The 20,031-nt window shown below is 33.0% G+C and overlaps 2 protein-coding genes across 2 annotated transcripts; one reads left to right on the forward strand and one right to left on the reverse strand.

Annotated features, from left to right (window-relative positions):
- Positions 1–84: 84 nt before the first annotated feature.
- HELRODRAFT_176105 (hypothetical protein) lies at positions 85–903 on the forward strand (the record flags this gene model as incomplete). Its single annotated transcript, XM_009023433.1, has 3 exons — positions 85–306; positions 409–664; positions 719–903. 3 exons carry the CDS (start codon positions 85–87, stop codon positions 901–903), a joined length of 663 nt encoding a protein of 220 aa, XP_009021681.1.
- Positions 904–8,850: 7,947 nt separating this feature from the next.
- Positions 8,851–9,153, reverse strand: HELRODRAFT_152679 (hypothetical protein; the record flags this gene model as incomplete). The annotated part of the gene is made up of 1 exon (XM_009023434.1): positions 8,851–9,153. A coding segment is annotated over one exon (303 nt), but the record flags the coding sequence as incomplete, so codon positions are not given.
- Between the last annotated feature and the right edge of the window lie 10,878 nt (positions 9,154–20,031).

Raw genomic sequence — 20,031 nt, forward strand, 5'->3', positions numbered from 1 at the left:
CTCCGTTGTCTTCTCCTGAGAGCCGGAATTGAAGCAAATCCAGGTCCCCCAAAGATCTGGATCTGCCCTGGATGCCATCAAAGGATGAACAAAACCCAATATTCGGCCCGTTGCAGAACCTGCTACAACTGGCATCACCTCAGCAATTGCTTAACAAACATCAACGGTCATTACTATTGTAATAACTGTCCTCACCCGTCCTCAAACTCAAGCGGCACGTCGGCGTCTGCTGGCGCCTCACGGCGGCCAACTTCAACATCATCATTCAACAGCTCAGCCCGCAACAAACTATCAACATCACAAGCAGTAAATGCCGGACAGTTAAATTTCCTTCAACTAAACTGTAACGGCATAAAAAACAAGAGGAAATTCAGCAACATTTCATAAATCACAACATCCACATTGCAGCCCTTCAGATCAGAGTCCAAACTAATAAAAGGCTCCAAAAATCCGGTTTTCAAAGAATACGCTATTTACCGCAAAGACCGAGGAATAGGTCGAGGAGGTGGTCTCATACTACTCATTCACAACAGCATTCCCTACAGCATCAAGTCATTACCAGATGTTTCAACAATTGAGAGTCAGGCCATCAAAATCAACGCTAGCGACACAGATATCAACATTATCAACATTTACATCGCCCCACAATCCACCTGCCCAGCAGGTTTCACAGCAACCATATCACAATTTTTATTAATCCCAAATGTCGTCTTGTTAGGAGATATCAATGCACACGACCCACTGTGGAATTCAAGTCTAGAGGACACACGAGGAGAAACCCTAGCCAGTGAAATCGAAAATTCTGGCTGCGGCACAACCCCAACGCGTCTCCCAGCATCCGGCCAGCCTTCATCTCCAGATATATCTGTCGCCTCTGATACGTTGACCATCAACATGGAATGATCCACGATGACCTCACCTCATCAGATCATTTACCCATTCACATCAGCTTACAAACAACAATTCAACATATTAACCCCCCAAAAATCAGATTCATAAAACTCTAGTCAGCACAACAGTTGGAAACACTGATGCATTTGAAATCAGCGTTGGAGTTCACCAAGGCTCGATTCTCAGTCTACTGTTATTTATAACTGTGATGGAAGAAATCACAAAGCCGATACGCACTTGTGACATTTGGAAACTAATATATGCAGATGATATTGTTTTAACAGCCACGTCTGAGCAGAATGCAGCACAGATGTTTGAAAATTGGAATACCAGACTGGCCGATCATGGATTCAAAGTCAACATCAGAAAACCAAAGCAATTAACACTAGTGAACTCATCCAATTCACAGAAACTGGACGATGTCAATTTGTAAAGCTGGTGTAGGTAAAAATTCAATCAAGTGTCAGCAGTGTAAGTGTCACAAACGTTGTTCAAAAATAATTAATAATTTATCTAAAGTGTCTAATTTTGTTTGTCCTGCTTGCATCAATCCACAACAACAAATTCGAAATAGCAATGTTTTTGAAGCAATAGATAGAGAATGTCATATCGTTTCAATATCTAGGGGATGTTCTGGATTGTACTGGAACAGCTGAAGCTGCCGTTCGAGCACGCATACGTGCAGCCTGGAATAAATGGCATCTCCTTGCCTCTATATTGATGCGGCGTGACATCCCACTACAACCAGTGGCGGATTAACGCACAGGCACAACAGGCACCGGCCTGGGGCGACAAATTTTGGAGGGCGGCATATTTTGAAAACTAGTTATTTAAAAATGTTCAAGTTGAATAAAAATAATTACTGAAATTGATACTTTACTCAAAAATTATGGTGTTCAAGTTTATATAATTTAAAACTTTAAAAAATTGATTAACAGTTGCCGTTCGTTCTGATCATATATTTAAAATACATGTATCGGAACATATAGCCGATAATGTCATGCAAAAAAATTATACTTTTATCACTGGAACAATAATTAATTAATTAATCAGAGGACGAATGACTACAAGTGGCGCTAAATTGTAACAATATGTACGAATACCGTTTTTTTTCATGGTCGCGTTTTTCACAATAATTGTGTACACAGCTACAAAAATTTGAACGCAGTTAATTATGTTAACTGTTCACTAATAATGACACAACAAACTCAAACATAACCACAACAAATTTTTAGCGATCAAATAAAAATTACTTTATTAATGCCTGTTATTTTACAAAAGTTTTTGTTAATGAGTTTGATGAGCTTGTATCATGATTTATTTGATTACTAAACGTTAGTTATTAATCTAAAGATAAAGGTACAACTTATAAGTAAAGTAAAGGTACGTTGTATATGTGGGCGATAATATTTTCTTTCCAATATATGTAATTTTAATTATGTGGATGTGGTTCGATCATTGAATTAGATAGACCCTTTTTTAAATTCGCCATCTTGTCTTGTCTTGTTAAGGCCATATTTGTAGTTTCATAAAAAGAGCTAAAATGAGCGATGGTAGAAAAAGATTAAGTGGAAATCAATATGCAAAATTGCGAAAAGACAAAGAATTTAAAAACAATACGGACTTGGATAGAACGAAGAAAATTAACAAGTTTTTTCAGTCGGCGGTCAGTGGAAGTGGAGATCAATTGGAAGAACGAAATGATACTGAAGATAAGTTAGCCGATGCGTTTTTCATTAGTGCAAGACATTTCTTTGCTAAATTTGATTCTTTTATGGTGCATCATATAGAAAGATTTGGCAAATGTGGAAAAGGTAATACTTCTTATCTGTCATCAACAACTGTAGAAGAGTTAGCAGCAATATTGGCAAATGCTGTACAAGACGAACTCGTCTACCAAATAAAAATTAGCAAATATTTTTCAATAATTGTTGATTCAACGCCTGACATAGCTAAAGTTGATCAACTTTCCGTTGTAATCAGATATGTTCAAAAAAGCGGAACGCCTTACGAAGCGTTTGTAGCGTTTCTACCAAACACTGGCCACAAATCGCAAAAACTATTTAACGCTGTAATTTGTTTTTTACAATCACACAACCTGGATCTTCAAAACTGTCGCGGATAATCTTACGACAACGCTTCAAACATGGCTGGCAAGTATTCAGGACTTCAGGCGCGAATCAAGGAAGTCAATCATCAAGTTTTATTTATACCATGCTCGGCTCACTCACTTAACCTTGTTGGCACAAATGCAGCTGAATCCTGTGCAGAAGCTTGCAATTTTTTTTGGTTGATCCAACATGTTTACAACTTTTTCAGTGCTTCTACTGCCAGGTGGGACGTTCTCCAAAACCACACACAGCAAGAATCTAGTTCACTTAATTTGAAAAGTCTCTCAACTACCCGGTCGTCTGCTCGCGACGAAGCAGTTAGAACATTGAAATATGGATGGATTCAGGTTATTGAATCACTAAAATTTTTAAAAAATCGTGCAGGGACATGGCCAATGACAACCAAACTGGAACCCACTTATGGCTAAATTAGACTGATATGAAAATGCTCCAATGTATGCAACGAATTAATCTGAAGAACTACATCAAATCTACCGAAATACTGCGTCGTTCTGGTTTAGATAATATAAAAGACGAATGCCGGCAACACCATCTGCGGTGGTTTGGTCATGTCAAACCAAGTAGAAACAGTGCCATAACTTCTCTTGCAGATGTTGAAGTACCTGGAACACGTCCAAAAGGCCGTCCAAAAAAGTCCTGATCGCAAACAATCGAACAAGACATGAAAGCTCTACATTTAAATGAAATGGATACAACTGACCGTCTAATTTGGCGCAAAAAGTTGATGGCAAAGAAAACAGCGTCCTACCTCGGGAGAACTGGATCTCTGGACGCTAAACGATGATTGATTGATTATGTTATTTATTATAAATTATATTATATATCGCAATGTGATGTCAGATTATTATTATTATATTGCAATTATTATAGACATATTTATATAGAGTTCCACTTTTATTAGATTAGAAATAGATTGCACATTACAATTTTACACATTCGGATTTCAGAGTCTCTAAAATCTAAATTCTAAAATAAAAAGAAAAAAACTAACTAGTTTAATTAAAAACTTCAATTAAATTTAAAAACTGTAACTCAGACTTTCTAAACAAACTGATGAAAATAAACTTGTTATAGAAAATCTCTAAATTCAATTATTGCACCGATTTAATTAATTCAAGTAAATAAATATCATCAATATTGTCGTAACCTCTTTGTAAATATTTTCTTTTATACAAATGAAACTTATTCAGGACCTACTTATAATTTGGTAGTCATGGTACCGGCACCAAAAAATAACAATGAAATAAAAGAAATTGTAATTTGCGCGTTGCTTAAATATAAATATATATATATATATATATATATATATATATATATATATATATATATATATATCATACAAGGACAATTAAAATGAAACCAGAAGTTTCGGGAAAATTTATTTTGCTACGGAAACGTTCAAAACTTTATTACTGACTGAAACCAACTTTTGGCGAATGAAACAAAAATCGTTAAACCATAAATATCATTTTGGACCTAAAGCAATCTTGGTGAATAAAAAAAAAACTCGTGAAAACCATCAACTCGTTATAGGCTAGACCAAGGGGAGGGAAGGCCTATTTACCAATATACAAAACTTTCTTATGGGTGAAGCAGGGATATGCAAAGAACCTAAATTTTTTCAGCTTTTAATTATAATTATAGCTTTTCGGTAATGTCGATTTTATTTTTTTAAATTTATACCAAATAAAAGTAATTAATTACCACACTGAATAACAATTAAAAAATTAAAATTTAAAACTTTTAAAACATTTTAAATAAAAGCAATATTCCGAAATTAGTAAATATACAATCGAAACTTTTGATTCGATCGATAAAATATCACCCTCCCACTCCCCTCCGAAAGTAAGCTTCTTGTTTGACCGTTAAAAGTGAGCGAAGGCCATTATATTTATTCTAGTTATATGGGCTCATTGAATTATATAATTCATATAAATATATAATATAAATATTATATAATTCCATGTATGGGCTAGACCAAAGATGGGGAGAATATTTAACGATTGAAACCAATTGCAAATTGTATACTACCGATTTTTCAGATCGTAGAACTGCAATCTTTTTGTTAAAAAATAAGAGATGATACATTAGTTTTTATTGATTAAAAATATAAAATTCCAAAAATAAATGAATAAACAAATTACGGCCAAAAATTACAAAATTTTTTTTATCAATTTTCAAAATATTGTTACAAATTATTTGTTCCTTGCTAGATTTAAGACAGTATTCACTTTTAATCTGAGCTTTTTGCGTTATTTTATTTTAAATTTATCTTTTTCTTTTTTTTATTAAATTACCTTTTTTTGTTATAATAGTTATTTTTAGTTAGTCATTTTTCACTTATTTTTTTAATTTTCAACATCTTTTAAACTCATAATTATTTATTAATTTCAATGCGCGAGCTGTGCTAACGCTGCTAAGCAGCTACTGGGATAATGAATAAAAAAACTAATCTAATTCTAATTTATGACCTACGTGTATGTAATGTAACTTTAAATATTAAAAGAAATAAAAAGGTGTTTTGAAAACTTGAAATTGAAGAATTGAATTGAACTTACTCAGTAAGTTGGTATCTATAACTATAAAATAAAGTATAAAAATAATTGCTTTTTAAAATTACCCATCATTAGCATTATTTTTAATTTTATAATTGGCTCCAAGCTGTAACTACTTTTTTTGCAATTTGAATTGACATGATGGTGATTTGACGCATGATAGACTATCCTTGTCTATGTCTTAAAGTTTAAGACTTAAACTTTTAATTTAAATAAATATGCATGTGCCCTTTCTGAATTTTCATTAATAATTAATTTTATACAAAACAAGATAAAATATTCTGATCTTAGCAAGTAAGGTCCATATATTAGCAGGTTGCACAATTTTTCATAAAAATTTTTTTTGTATAAAAACTACTTTTTCTTATAAAGCAAAATTTGCTGATTAAAATAATACCAATGTACCATTTATAGTTACTGAGAAAGCGAATTTTGAAAGAATTACTTTTACTTTCAACTTGCGCCATGTTAAGAGTGGCGCTCAATGTTAAGTGTATTCACGCACAAGAAAAGAAAAGAACGATTGAAATTTGAACACAACACAATTTTTTTTTCTTGTTTTTATAACAGCTATAAAATTAAAAAACAATAATTTTGAATACTAAATATTTATAATAAAATTTAACTATAAATGATTAATTATAATTATAAAATAATTAAATATATCTATAATTTATATATATTACATATATATATTAAAATTTAATAATCATAATCATATTACAATGGTATTTATAATTGTACATTATATAATAATATATTATAATTTATATTTAAAATATAATTCATGTGTTCTTCTGTTGTTTTTGCATAAGAAAATAGACAAAACTGTTCAGTAGGGGTGCTGAAGGTCTTGAATATTTTTCATTTACAAAATCTCTCAAAGCTTGAGCTTGCATAATGATTTTGAAAAGGCTTGCAAATTCAATCAATCTTCGTTTTGCATCCCGAGACCCGGTTTCCCGAGGTAGGACGTTGTTTTCTTTGGCATCAACTTTTTGCGCCAAATTAGACGATCAGTTGTATCCATTTCATTTAAATTTAGAGCTTTCATGTCTTGCTCGATTGTTTGCGACCAGGACTTTTTTGGACGGCCTTTGGGACGTGTGCCGGGTGCTACAACATCTGCAAGAGAAGTTATGGCACTGTTTCCACATCGTTTGACATGACCAAACCACCGCAGACGGTGTTGCCGGCATTTGTCCTTTATATCATCTAAACCAGCACGACGTAGAATTTCGGTAGATTTGATATGGTCCTTCAGACTAATTCGTTGCATCCATCGGAGCATTTTCATGTCGGTTCGTTTAAGTTGTTGTTCCAGTTTTGTTGTCATTGGCCATGTTTCTGCACCATATAACAACACCGGACGTATCACAGATTTATAAAGTCTTGATCGTAGTGGTAGTGGGATGTTACGCCGCATCAAGATGGAGGCAAGGAGATGCCAGTTATTCCAGGCTGCACGTATGCGTGCTCGAACGGCAGCTTCAGCTGTTCCAGTACAATCCAGAACATCCCCTAGATATTGAAACGATGTGACTTTCTCAACCTTAATGGCTTCAAAAACAGTGCTATTTCGAATTTGTTGTTGTGGATTGATGCAAGCAGGACAAACAAAATTGGACACTTTAGATAAAGTACCAATTATTTTTGAACAACGTTTGTGACACAACTGGTTACACTGCTGACACTTGATTGAATTGTTGCCTACACCAGCTTTACAAACTGAACAGGGCCATCGTCCAGTTTCTGTGAATTGGATGGGTTCACCAGTGTTAGTTGCTTTGGTTTTGCTGATGTTGACTTTGAATCCATGATCGGCGAGTCTGGTGTTCCAATCTTCAAACATCTGTGCTGCATTCTGCTCAGACGTGGCTGTTAAAACGATATCATCAGCATAGATGATATACTAGATACACAGATACTAGATTCCAAATGTCACCAGTGCGTATCGGTTTTGTGATTTCTTCCATCACAGTTATAAATAACAGTGAACTGAGAATCGAGCCTTGGTGCACTCCAACGCCGATGTCAAATGCATCTGTGTTTCCAACCGTTGTGCTGACAAGAGTCTTAGTATTCGTATACATTTCCATCACAAGTCGAACAAGATATTTTGGAATGAGTTGTCGACGTAGACTCCACCTGATTGCTTCACGGGAAACTCGATCAAATGCTTTTTCAAGGTCTACAAAAATGTGTGATAGTTTTTTATGCTTTGCGAGGTACTTCTCTTGCAGTTGCCGAAAGATGTGAATTGCATCAATTGTTGATTTCCCCGCTAGAAAACCAAATTGATAATTTCCGATTGTGATGCACGACGTTAATCTTCTCTCAATGATTTTCTCGACAATTTTCAGGGAGTGTTTTAACAGACGTATACCCCGATATGATGAACAGTTCAATGGATCACTTTTGCCTTTGTATAGCGGGGCTGTCATGCTATAGTTCCATTCAGTCGGCATTGAGCAATTTCTCCAGATTTCACGGCAAAGTTGTAGTAACGTTTGGATACCTGCAGTACCAGATGCTTTGATAATGTCATTTGTGAGTTTTGCTATACTATACAGAGATTTCATTTGTTCACCTTTGCTTTTAGTGAGCCACTGTCTGCACTGATCTGTCCAAGCCAGTGCAATTTGACGTCTTGCATAGTTGTTCTTCTCACTGAAAATTTTATGGTCATCAACAGACTTTGATTTTTGCCATTGCTTCTATGCAACTTTTTTTTCAGCTATTGCATTTTGTACACTGTCATTCCACCACCAAGTGTCACGTTCATGCTGACGTTTTGTACCAGTTTTCCCACAAACTGTAGTTGCAGCGTTCATCAAAACGGTTTTGTATGTACTCCTATCTGTAGTGGCTTGCAATTGGTGGTCTAACTGTGTGGCGACAATCTGTTGAAATTTTTCTCCATGAATATTGCTTTTCAGCTTCCACGTTTTGATTCTCCGAGGCATTTGTTTAGACTTATGTTTTGACAGTTCGACAACCAGGTTGGGCGACACATGATTCGCCAGGTATAACTTTGACGTTTTTACGTTTTTGAATAGTTTTCGGTGTTGTTGCTTGACAGCGAAGAAATCAATTTGCATGGCTGATGGTCCACTTTTGTATGTTATGAGATGTTCCAACCTCTTTCTAAAATATGTATTCTGTAAACAAAACCCGTGACTTTCAGCAAACTCATGGATGCGGTTGCCATCTTCATTCCGTTTTCCATAGCCAAAACCGCTATGTACGTTGTCAAAACCATCTGTTTTCTCTCCAACGTGGCCATTGAGATCGCCTCCAATTAGGATTGTTTCAGATTTTGGTATTGTTGAGATGGTGTCAGAAAATGCAGTCCAGAAGTCATTTTTCATCTCTTCTGATTCGCCTGTCTGTGGTGCGTATGCAGAAAAAATAATCATTGTTTGCTTTTTTATGCAAAGCTTGATCCACATGAGACGTGAATTAATCCTTTTAATATCCAGTACTTCTTGGGCTAGCGGTTCTCTGACATAAATTCCAACACCATTTTTGGCCGTCTTTTGACCATTCCAGAATAGTTTATATTTTTCTTTGTCTGAGTTGACATGACAGACACCATTCGATTATTGAGGAAAATTATATTATCCGGACACCCATCGTGACGACAACCACCAGTTATAAGCGGTGGGCCTAGCCTTTCGCTCAAAAGCACGCAAGGCAGCGTGGATGCAGTTTTATGTCATGCCCAGGACTCTATTAACTAATTGGATGGAGTTTACTGAAAACTACAACCACATTGAAATTATCAAACCATAAATGAAGAGAATAAAGAGCCTGCATCAATAGCAAATAAAATAGAAACACAGACCACAAAAAACTAAATAATTTAACAGGTACACAGACATAGAATAGATGGACCATTAAATCTAAATCATTGTATAAATAGCAAAAGCATTCAAAAACCCTAGATAAACAAAGCTACAAATAGACAGGCAAACAAGCAAGCATGCAAATTTCAACCAGTGTAATTTGCATGCTTACTCAAAATTTTTAGTGTAAAAAGCCTTTTTAGTGTAAAATGGCTATCAAATTGAATAGAAATATCTGTAAAACAATAAATTTATTTTATTATGCATCATTTAATTTTACAGAATGTTAATATATGATTTTTTATCACATTTCTTAAAAAATAATTAATATCAAGCAGGAAACTTAATAGTTATGACCATTCTGTTCCAAAAACACAGACAACCAATTTTCAATGCATATTTGATCGTGTGGAGTCATGGGAAAAAATAAAAAAAATTTTATATTCTAATTACAAAAATCTTTTTACAGAATGTTAAATAAATGGTTATTTATCACATTTCTTCAAAAATTGTCGTTGTTGCTAGTGAAACTTAGCAGTTACGAACATTCTGATGAAAAAACTACCAATACAATTCAAGCAACGCATTTTGATTTTTGTGATCGCGTGGTGCGCGCGGAAAAAAATATAAAAATAATTTCTCATACTCTAATTACAAAAATATTTTTACAAAATGTTAAAAAAATGGTTATTTATCACATTTCTTCAAAAATTGACGTTGTTGCTCATGAAACGTAGCAGTTATGAACATTCTTATAAAAAAACAACCAGTACAATGCATTTTCGTGACCGCGTGGTGCACGCGGAAAAAATCCACAAGAAAATTTGTCATACTCTAATTTCAAAAATTTTTGTATGGAATGCTAATAAATGGTTAATTATCACATTTCTTCAAAAACAGTCATTGTTGCTCATATTTTACTAATTTAAAAAAATATATATATAATACACCAACCTCGTAGCGAATAGTCTGCAACAAATGTGACTCACAACAACAAAGAAAAAATATTTTTATAATAATAATAATACACATTTCTTTATCGCTCATAACAACCGAAAATTATATAGATGGGCGCATTTTAGAAAATTAAACAAAAATAACAACGACGAAAACGCGAGTTTGCGATAACAATGTAAATTCACTTTCAGTAAAGTTCGTTGACGTTCAGCGCGCGCTTCCGCATTTTTTAACGTTATGCAACCTGCTACTATATATGGCATGTGTCATGTAACATATGACTAATAGTATTTTTTGTGAAATATTCATCACAAAAATGATCCCAACAAAGCCTGCTACCAGGGGGTGGAACCTGGTGCGTATCATTTATGTCATTTCTTATGGCGTTATGACTTTCATTCTTTTTCTCGCATTCATTGGTAAACTAGTTTAATAAAAATTCTCAAATGATTTGTTTTATTTTGTTTTAAATAGTAACATTGATATTGACATCTAAAATTTAAATTTATAGAACACAATTGTTTTTGTAACATATCTGTGAAGGTTGTAATGCATGTATTCTTAGTTACACGAGCAGCAGTAAAACATTTAAATTTTTTATTTATTTATTACAACTTATTTATTTATTGTGAAATTTTATAATTCTCTATGAATAATAATTTTATTTGTGATAATGACAGTTAAGTTTCACATATCATTTCACATTCTTAAGTCATAACAATTTTTTTAAATAAAATAAATTAATGACAATTAAATGGATCTCTTATCCATTGCTCACTTTAATAGTTTAATCATTTACTTTTTAATCATGTCATATAACAGTCTCTTTAAGCATTGAATTCCGTATTTTTGGAATGTCATTTTTGATGTTGCTATATTGTTTTTAAATTTTTTAGAGACACTGTACACACGCATTAAATATTTCAATTAATTTAATTTGGTTTTTATAAAGTCAATTTTGAATACACTTCTCAATCGTGCCATCAGACTTTGTAAAAAACATTCCTTGGTTTTTTAACGTCAGGAGATAATATAAAATAATAGCAGTCACTGCTCTCTTCCCCAAACTGAAAACAACACTGATCACAGCTTGTTGTATGAAACGTTTTGATGTGAAATTGTTACTTTCTGAAGTGATTCGAAATATATTTTAAATTGAAGTAAATCAATAAAAACGATATTTAGAAAAATTTATGCATTGCATTTTTTGAATATAATTGTTTGTCGCCAATATTAGTTTTCACAATGACAGCTGAATGTGTATGGTTAAGTTCATTAACTTTTACAATGTACATGAGTTAAGTGTTAAATATTCAAGTTAAAATGTGTTTTGTTCCTGACATTTCAGCTATTCCAAGCAGTTTATATATAATTTGAATTTTCAAGTTATTACGGGCACACCACTGACAGACAAATTGATTAATGTCACATCAACTGCTCATATTTCATTGCCGAATAATATAATAAAATGTGTTAATTACTCAATTCATAGCATTTCAGATATGTTTATTACTGTCAGTACTATTTTACGGTTTTAAAAGTTAACTTATAATAATAAATATAACTTATAATAACTAATAACTTATAATAATAAATAAGCTGACTATATTTATACTCTATATTATATAATACAGCATTCCTTAAAACAGCGGTGGACTATGGCTAAGGCGGGCTCTAGGCAATATTGTTATTCAGGGCCTGTTTTTCAGTCATGACACATACCTTACGTTTGGTAGTTTGGTTTTCATGTACATAATATGCAGATCAATTTAATTATTGGATTTCAAGAAAAAAAATAAACATTTAAAAAAATAAATAATCATAAATTATTAAAACAAACAAACATATACGTAATTTATTAAAATAATAGTTTTTAATCAAATATTAGACATTTTTAATTCTGCAAACTCGTCAATTAGCCTATCATAATTGAGTTATTAAATAACTGTTTTCAATATAATGTAATGATCAATCTATCTATCAATCAATCAATCAGTTAATAAAGCGCCGTTTCCGCGGTGTTCATCAGCGCTGCCCAATGAATTTTACAAACAGTTGAGTATTGAGATCCACTCTGAACTTCGTTAAGTGATGGAGAAGTAGTCAGAGAAGGAGATAAAGGGTTCCAGAGAAAAGGGCCACGAGTTAAGAAGTGAGAACAAGAAGACGATTGTAAACCGTGGCTTTTAGGTTCAATTAATATATCTGATTATAGGAGATAATAGGAAATAATTATTAATAATAGAAATAAATAAATAAATAAAATAAATAATAATAGAAAAAAAATTATAGGAGAAAACTTATGAAATAATTTAGACTGAGACTTTTACACTAATGTGCAAATTTTAATTAAAATTTTATATTATAAGTAGTCAGTGCAAGAGAATAAGATATGGAGATATATGAGAAAAGATAGACTATGAACATTAAACTATTGTGGCCTAATGTGAACCTTAAAAATTTTTTATTCTGGCCATTACTGGGAATGGTCTTTCACCGCTTACGCTGCTTATTGGAAGGGTTAAATAAATTCTCAGAATTATCTTTAAATTGAGGAATGTGCAATAATTTATTTTCCTAAATAATAGACCACAGGGATAAAGGCGAAGGCGAAATCATATTTTTTTGACCTATTAAAATCATTAATTGTATAACTTCATTTTTCAGTTTTACTAGGTTTTTAAATCATGTTCATAACATTTTAATTCTTCTATTGAAGAGTCACTGAGATAACTGCCATAAAAAACATTTTTGAATCTTTTTTTGGTTGATCAACAAGTTTCCATGTATTGGCTTTTACTGTAACAGTTTTTTGTTTGTTTGAACATTGACATTCTTTATTTTACATTTAGCAAATATTAAAAATATTAGGCATCTCATTCACCTCCACACTTAATGTAGCACCTCATATTAATCACATCACCACAAAAGGTTTTCATACATTTTACGCACTCAAAACACTTCGCTCCCATGGTCTCAGAGGCATCAAATTATTTGACATCAGTGAATAACTCATTATCTCACACATCAAATATGCAGCTCCTGGTCTGGTTTTGCTACACAACAACAACTTCAACAGCTACAATCTCTCATCAAAAAACTAATTTGCCTCAACTATACCTCCGTCACTCAAATTTTTATTTGCGCTGTATATGAGAAAAGAATTATTTTCAAGATCGCGGTAATCGTATATTAATCGTTAAATGGGTTGTCACCAAGATATATTTCAGACAAATTTTCTAAAAAAAAGCCTACGATCGAATATTATGAATTTGCTGGTTGTTCCGAAAAGACGATTGCAGTTTGCTTCGAAAGATATTGCTGTTGCTGGTCCGACCATCTGGAACAGCCTACCGGCATCAAAGAGAAGACCTGGAGTTTGTCTTTCTTTGTTCAAAAAAGAATTGATAACATTTTTATTTTCCGCTTGAATATGTTTATGCCTGTATATATTTAGTTATTGTATAGTAACAATTTTGTTTTCTGTATTGCTATGATGATATTGTGCATGCTTATTTATTTATTTATGACAATTACGCACAGTAATAATTTTAAGTTATTTTGATAGCGCCTTTGGAAGGTTTTAATTGGCGCTATATAACTTTTTTTAAAAAATACTATAAATATATATATATATATTATTAATGAAAAATTTTATTCAAAGGATCTCAAAAGTGCTATCAAAATAATATCAACTGAGCGTGGCATAATCAACAAAAAGCAGTAAGATGAAAGAAAATTAGTGCATTACAACAAAAAAACTATATATAAACAAAAAGAGTCTACAGATTTTCTTTAATCAAACATTGCACAATGAACAAGAAAAAAAACAATAAGTGTTCAATTTTTGTAGTCCAACACAGCACAATAGACAAGAAAAAAATCAGCAAACTGACAAAAATAAAAAAGTTTTCAGATTTTTTTTAGATCACGCAGGTCCAATTCCGGATTTCTTAGAAAGGCAGGCAAATTGTTCCAAACAGATGGTCCTGCAACGGCGATGTTACCAGAGCCAGTATGAAGACACGTCACTGGAACTAGCCGCAGATTCAGATCATGGGACCTCAGATGCGTTCCAAAAGGAGCTGGCAACTTTTCTGCAAAGTTGTCTGACAAATAAGATGGTGCAAGACGATTTATTGACTTGTAGACTAGAGTTGATACTTTGAAGATTATTCTTTTTCGACGGTCAGCAAGCGCAGTTGTCTTAGTGTTAGTGATACATGATCATACTTTAAACCGCCGACGACAACTTTTGCAGCTCGATTCTGCAATGACTGTAATACAGCTAAAAATTTATCAGGTAATTCGTAAAACAGACTATTACAATAATCAATTCTGGAGTGCACAAATGCATGAACCAGGGTCTGCAACTTAGAAGTGTTAAGAGATCTAAGTATTTGATGATGATTGAATCAGTCTCTAACTTCAAAAGCTGTTGCCACGTACCTACAGGCAAGAGTTTCGTTTTGTTCTTATTCAGTCTTAGAGCATTGTTTTGCATTCACAAATCAACATTTGATAAACATTCAACCAATTTATCCAATTCGACCCAGAAAGAACCAGGTTTGCTGGTAACAATAATTTGTATGACTTAAAAATGATATGAGAAACCAAATGATTCGATTATTTTTAATATTTCAGAAGTATACAGAAGAAACATAACAGGACCCAGAACTGAACCCTGAGGCACACCAGACGCCACTATAATGATCTCGAACAATTTACCACCAAATGGTACCTGTTGAATTCTACCAACTAAATGCGATTCAAACCAATCTGAAACAGCACCAGAAAATCCAAAAGTAACACCGAAATTTTTCTAAAAGTATCCTGTGATTTACACAGTCAATAGCGGATGACATATCAAGGAACACCATCACAACAGACTCCGCTATATTGACCTCGAACAATTTACCACCAAATGATACCTGTTGACCAGCAGAGGTCTCGATGAACCATCAGTTTTTTTTAATCAATTTTACAATTTTTAAAACATTTTTATCAGACATGGTGTCATCCGTTAAGTGATTTAACATTTTGAAAACTTGCTCTTTGTCGTTAACACATTCAGGCAGTCGAAATAACATTATATTCGTTTTTCAATTTCTCACATTGGATGGTTCAATCAAAGTTTTATGCACGTTTTAAACTTCAGCAGTGAGAACGTTAACGTTCATTTTGACTTCTTGACTGACAACCGGCACGAAAGTTGACTTTATTTCATGTTTCAGTGACTGCATTTTGTCATTCAAATCCGATTCCGAACCACCAAGTTTATTTAACTTGACTTCACTTGAATAATTAGCAAAATTATTGCATTTTAAAATGGATGGTAGAAAACCGACATTATTTTTGCACCAACCAGATAAAACTTCCATTTCTGACTTAATTACGATGCTCAAATCATTCAATTTGTCAATTTTCTTTGATAATTTATTTGCTTTGGACAACAACTTGACATTTGGTGTTATCTTGATGCATATTTCACAAAACCATTTAACATTGTTGCTTGTATGAATAAAAGTACTGACATTATCTGGTATAGTTGTACAACTTGAATGATACATAGATCCACATTGGCAGCATTGCAAACATTAACTGTCTCTTGTAGACTTTGTACATTTAATACATTTTTCTCGTGTATCCATTGTTTTTTTTACAAATTAAATTTAGTCAAATTAAATCAAGTTATTATCCAAAACAAAAACACGTGATAATTCAAACCATGTGTCAACTAAACTTAAAAAACAACTAAATTATCAACAAATATCATTAATTCAAATATTTTAACCACAAATTAAATTATATATTATTGTAATCCTGAAGTTAGGTGGTCGAAACAGCACGGTTTGATAGCATGCAAGAAAATGATAGCGCTAGGTTTTTGGAGGCATTGACGTGCAAACAAAGGATGCCTTTCTGGTGGAAGTAGAAAAGCGAGACGCTGCCACGTTGTTGTCGTTCATGCAGCAACATGTTCTGCCCGGTTGGTTTCATAAAGTTTAATGTTTTAAAATTCATTTTGGTTTGTTATGAAATATAGTTCTTTTTTTAACAATTTTAGGTACTACGGGATCAATGGGCTGCTTTTAACAGCATCACACCCATAACCAGCCTAAACTATCAAACCGTGAATCACTCATTACGTTTTGTGCAGTAAACGGAGTGCACACAAATGGGTAGAAAATCTGTGGCGATGCGCCAAACAAAAATTTAAAAGGATGAATGGTAAGTGCGCTGCTCACGTATCATCATACCTTGCTGAATTTATTTGGCTGCGTGCCATTGCAGATAGAAAAAAACGGTTCCAGAAAGCACTAGAACTTATTCGACATAATTACGCGATTTAAAATTATGACACTATTTTTTTTATCTATTGTCATTATCCGATAATACTTCTGTTTTCATTTTTTAAATGAAACTATAATGTGCAAATAAAATTACAAATAATTCTCATGTTTATAACATTTTTTAAATAAAAAAATGATGACATTTATTAGAATTAAAAATTGAAAATAAAATGAAGCGCTTTGGTTGGTCAGGAATATTAATAAGAGGCGGAGTCAAATTTAAAGGTTTTCAATATGTGATATTACGACGATTGCGATGATAATGATTGCGTCTTTGAAATATGCCGCCTGTATTTATTTAAATAAACATCTCTATGTATGTATATACCTGTTATTTGCTATGTGCTGTTCTGTATATAGGGAGTATAGAAAATAGTATAAAAATGCCATATATGCTACGCTTGCTAAGTGCTGTTCTTTATATAGGGAGTATAGAAAAAAGTATAGAAGAGAGTATAGAATTTTCTATGATATAGAAAGCGTTATGTAGATAGGGCAGTAAAAACATATATAAGGCAGCGAGTTGAGATATTATGGGGGCTGGTTTTTCTTGGTTTCGCTTGGGTCTTATTTTTAGCCGTTGATTACGGTGTCGCTTGGATCTCTGACAGTTTGCGTGATAGTATTAAAAAAAGTTAATTTTATTATATCGCGGGTTAATTGTTACTTAGCATATAAAGACAGAGATTTGATTTTTACTATTTTGTTTTTATTGAATAAAAAAGTATACACTTGAAATTTGCTCGGCTTAATTATTTAACCTAAAATAATGAATGTTGAAGATTACTTGCTGATAGGCCGGAGTCCCTAGTCAACTTTGTAGGGCGCAAACAAACTTCCGCCCGGCACGTGTTTTCAGGCCCTGAGAGGGTCTATTGTAGAGTGGCGGATCCCGGCCAGGAAAGACTCCGCCGAAGTGAAGACTCGGGTGGATATTCGTATGCGGACGCGGTTCGGGACCGCGTGGTGTGGAATTCGAATGTCGTCCAACGAAAATCTACATTATTCTATGTAAACAACTTACAGGCGTCCTAAGTTTTTACAAAAATTCTCTATATACAAGTGCTGAAGATGATTGGAAAATCGAAATAGCTTCTACACACTCGAAAATGAATTGGAAAATTGTATTTTATTCTAACTTTAATATAATAAATAGTGACGACAAAAATTTGGTTAGAAATATTGAGAAATGTAATAAAAATATCCTATCCAAGGCTAGAAATATATATGTGCGTGTGTGTGTGTGCGTGTGTGTGTGTGTGTGCGTGAGCGCGCGCGCGCGTGTGTACAGCTGTTAAGAAATATCATTGCATTTTCAGCACTGTTGAGTTCGTAACTAAGTTTTTTAATTTTTCGAACAATTATTTTATCGATATTATTCAATTTATTCAAATTAATAATAAAATTTCTAATTTTTTAGACTGCATTTTTTCATATAAACATTTACATAAAAGCTTTTTTTGGTAACCTTTACCATCACCAGTGTAATAGAGTTTGTGATATTGTTATATGTAGTTCATTTGGTATTTATAGTATTTCTAACAAAGGAACTCTATGTTCCATTGAAATTTTGGTTCAGACTCGTATATATATATATATAAATGAAGGATAGCAAAAGTCTTTTTTAAACCCAGAAGGGAAAAAAATTATGAAGAGTGTGACATTTGTATCTATATATATTCAGTATCTTTTGGACGATAATAAAATAAACGGAGATATCGTAACGCACACTCGTGTTAAATTAAATTTATATTAAATAAAACATATAAAACATCAAAGAGAGAGTATCTGGTAAAACTGATAAATTAAAAAACTATTGGGATGGGTAAATATAAATGTAGCAAAGGTCGAGTAAATTAAGATAAAGGTTGAGTAGGTCCTAAGAAAAATGAAGACTGGTAAGTAGCAACAAAAATGTTTAAAGCAGCAGGTGATTAAAATGTTGAGAAAGTGATTGATTTGTTTATGTATCTTTCCGTGTGCTTCAAATTTTTAAACTATTTCAATATTTCACTACTGGTTTTTGATTGAGCTGAAGCACGGCGCGTAAAATAGGAGGTAAAGTCTCACCCAATTCTGGACGGTTGGCTAATATGCGTGGGAGGAGCTCATGTGTCTCTTTAGTTTAAACTGATAACTATAATTAAATATTGCCGGATAAACTCAGTGCTGGTCTTCTGGTTTGCCAAATAATTTATTATTTGGAATCAGAAATCAAAAAAGAAGCCCCGGCTTCAAGCATAGAAAAAGCGTTGGAATTTCATGGTAAATCGCTGTACAAGTTATTGGAAATTTTCAAGCATTTGAAAACAAACTAAAAGCGAACTTTGCACCAATGGTGCAAGCTAATAACGAGACGAAGAGGTAAAAATCTCCAAGGGATAATAAAGTGAATCTAATGTTAACACAGAATGGTGATTCAACGGCAGCAGCAAATGAAGAAGCTCATTGTCAGTGCGACATTCAACAAAAAAAGACGGCTTTAGCCTAGTTAAAAAACCGTTCTAAACGTTTATTGCCCAATGCCACTGAAAGAGTTGCTGCAGATGATGCTATCATCGGGTTTCGGCTATATAGTAACTCTAAATAACGGTAAGCCAGAACAAAAGAATTTATCATGTATCAAACGTAAAGAAATGTAATGCATCGGTCATTATTAGACATCTGGAGTCTATAAGCATAAAAACAATTTTGTGCTTTCCCTTATTCAGGAAGGTGCTGGTAATGTTTGGCACGTTCCCTGAAAGGAGTCAATCTTATTTAGGATATGCGTTGATGCCAAAAACTCGGATGTAATAAAAAATAAAGATTCGTTACCGGAACGTCAGGATAAAAGAATGGTGATTCAACGGCAGCAACAACATTGTCGATTGAAGAAAGGTTATGAAGATGGGAAATATTTTGAATTTTAACATTTTTATTCAATTATTTTAATATTATTTAACTTGGTGTAAAGACCGTAATACACATTTAGTTAAATTTCTCTTTGATATGGGTATGGTGACTTTTGGTCTTCGCCCATTTATTATTACATTTATGTTATTCTATATTTGTTTCTTCCAGAGTGTTGACATCCAACTTTAGCTCCTCAAAAAAAGACGACATCGGGTAAAACATTCAAGCTTCAACTTCCGACTCCTAGAAAATTTTTCAATCTTTGCATCATAATTTTACTTTATTATCATTACTAAATAAAAATACTTTGATAAAAACTTTAAAACATTCAATGTGATTGCTCTTCATAGTAAAATTACGTTATATTTATGTTTTATAACATACTGGTGAAAAATTATGT

This window comes from Helobdella robusta (genome assembly GCF_000326865.2).
Source record: "Helobdella robusta unplaced genomic scaffold HELROscaffold_36, whole genome shotgun sequence".
Lineage (NCBI taxonomy): Eukaryota > Metazoa > Annelida > Clitellata > Rhynchobdellida > Glossiphoniidae > Helobdella > Helobdella robusta.